The sequence below is a fragment of the Lepidothrix coronata genome, unplaced genomic scaffold, assembly GCF_001604755.1.
Source record: "Lepidothrix coronata isolate B3197 unplaced genomic scaffold, Lepidothrix_coronata-1.0 Scaffold693, whole genome shotgun sequence".
Lineage (NCBI taxonomy): Eukaryota > Metazoa > Chordata > Aves > Passeriformes > Pipridae > Lepidothrix > Lepidothrix coronata.
This window is the reverse complement of record NW_016690873.1, coordinates 11,709-12,957: the sequence shown is the minus strand read 5'-3', so window position 1 is coordinate 12,957 and position 1,249 is coordinate 11,709. Positions and strand designations below refer to the sequence as shown.

The following is a 1,249-nucleotide window of genomic DNA, read 5'->3' as shown; positions in this document are numbered from 1 at the left end:
CTGGGACAGGGACACCCGGGGGGACACATGGGGGGACAGGGACAGGCAGTCAGGTGCAGGATGGGATGACGGGACAGCCAGGCTGCTGCTGGATGGGGATGGACTGGGACAGGGACACCCAGGCTGGGGACAGGGTGGCTGGGGACGCCCAGGCTGGTGCAGGTGGGTGGGCACAGACTCCAGGGACACACAAGCCGGTGCAGGATGGGGACAAGGACACCCAGGCTGGGGACAGGGTGGGGATGCAGAGTCCCCAGGGACACCCAGGCTGGTGCAGGTGGATGGGGACAAGGGGGACAGGGACACACAGTCGGGTGCAGGATGGGGTGACTGGGGACACCCAGGATGGTGCTGGATGGGGATGGGGTGGCTGGGAACAGCCAGGCTGGTGCAGGGGATGGGCACAGTCACCGGGGATGCCCAGGCTGGCACAGGACAGGGATAGGGTGGATGGGGATGCCCAGGATAGGGATGGGGTGTGCTGTGACACACAGACTGCTGCAGGATGGGGACGGGGGAGGACAGGGACAGCCAGGATGGTGCAGGTGGCTGGGGACAGTCTCCAGGGACACCCAGACGGGTGCAGGACGGGGTGATTTGGGATGCCCAGGGTGGTGCAGGTGACAGGGTCGGTCCCAGGGACACCCAGGCTGGCTCAGGGCACAGAGTGGGGGGTGGCCGTGCCCCCACAGCCACGTCCCCGTGCCCGGCAGGGGAGCCCGAGTTCCGCTACGTGGCCGGGATGCACGGGAACGAGGTGCTGGGCCGGGAGCTGCTGCTCAACCTCATGGAATACCTGTGCCGGGAATTCCGGAGGGGCAACCCCCGCGTGGTGCAGCTGGTCACGGACACCCGGATCCACCTGCTGCCCTCCATGAACCCCGACGGATACGAGACCGCCTACGAGCTGGTAGGGACGGGGGACGGGACCCCCCGGGGCCGCCCCAGTGCCCATCCCAGTGCCCATCCCAGTGCCCCCGGTGCCCCCACAGGGCTCGGAGCTGGCGGGCTGGGCCATGGGCCGCTGGACCTACGAGGGCATCGACCTCAACCACAACTTCGCCGACCTGAACACGGCGCTGTGGGACGCCGAGGACAACGACCTGGTGCCCCACGAGTTCCCCAACCACTACATCCCCATCCCCGAGTACTACACCCTGGCCAACGCCACGGTGAGCCCCCGAGACCCCCCAGTCTGTGCCAATGCCATGGTGAGCCCCCTGAAAGCCCCCAGTCTGTGCCAATGCCA

The 1,249-nt window shown here is 68.0% G+C and overlaps 1 protein-coding gene across 1 annotated transcript in view; it reads left to right on the top strand.

Moving 5' to 3' along the window:
• The first annotated feature begins 636 nt into the window (after nt 1-636).
• CPXM1 (carboxypeptidase X, M14 family member 1) overlaps nt 637-1,249 on the top strand; it is a 4,069-nt gene continuing 3,456 nt past the window's right edge. Inside the window, exons 1-2 of the mRNA XM_017840030.1 lie at nt 637-910; nt 993-1,233. Coding sequence (XP_017695519.1) covers nt 743-910; nt 993-1,233 — 409 coding nt within the window. The 5' untranslated portion in view covers nt 637-742. The remainder of the gene's footprint in view (nt 911-992; nt 1,234-1,249) is intronic.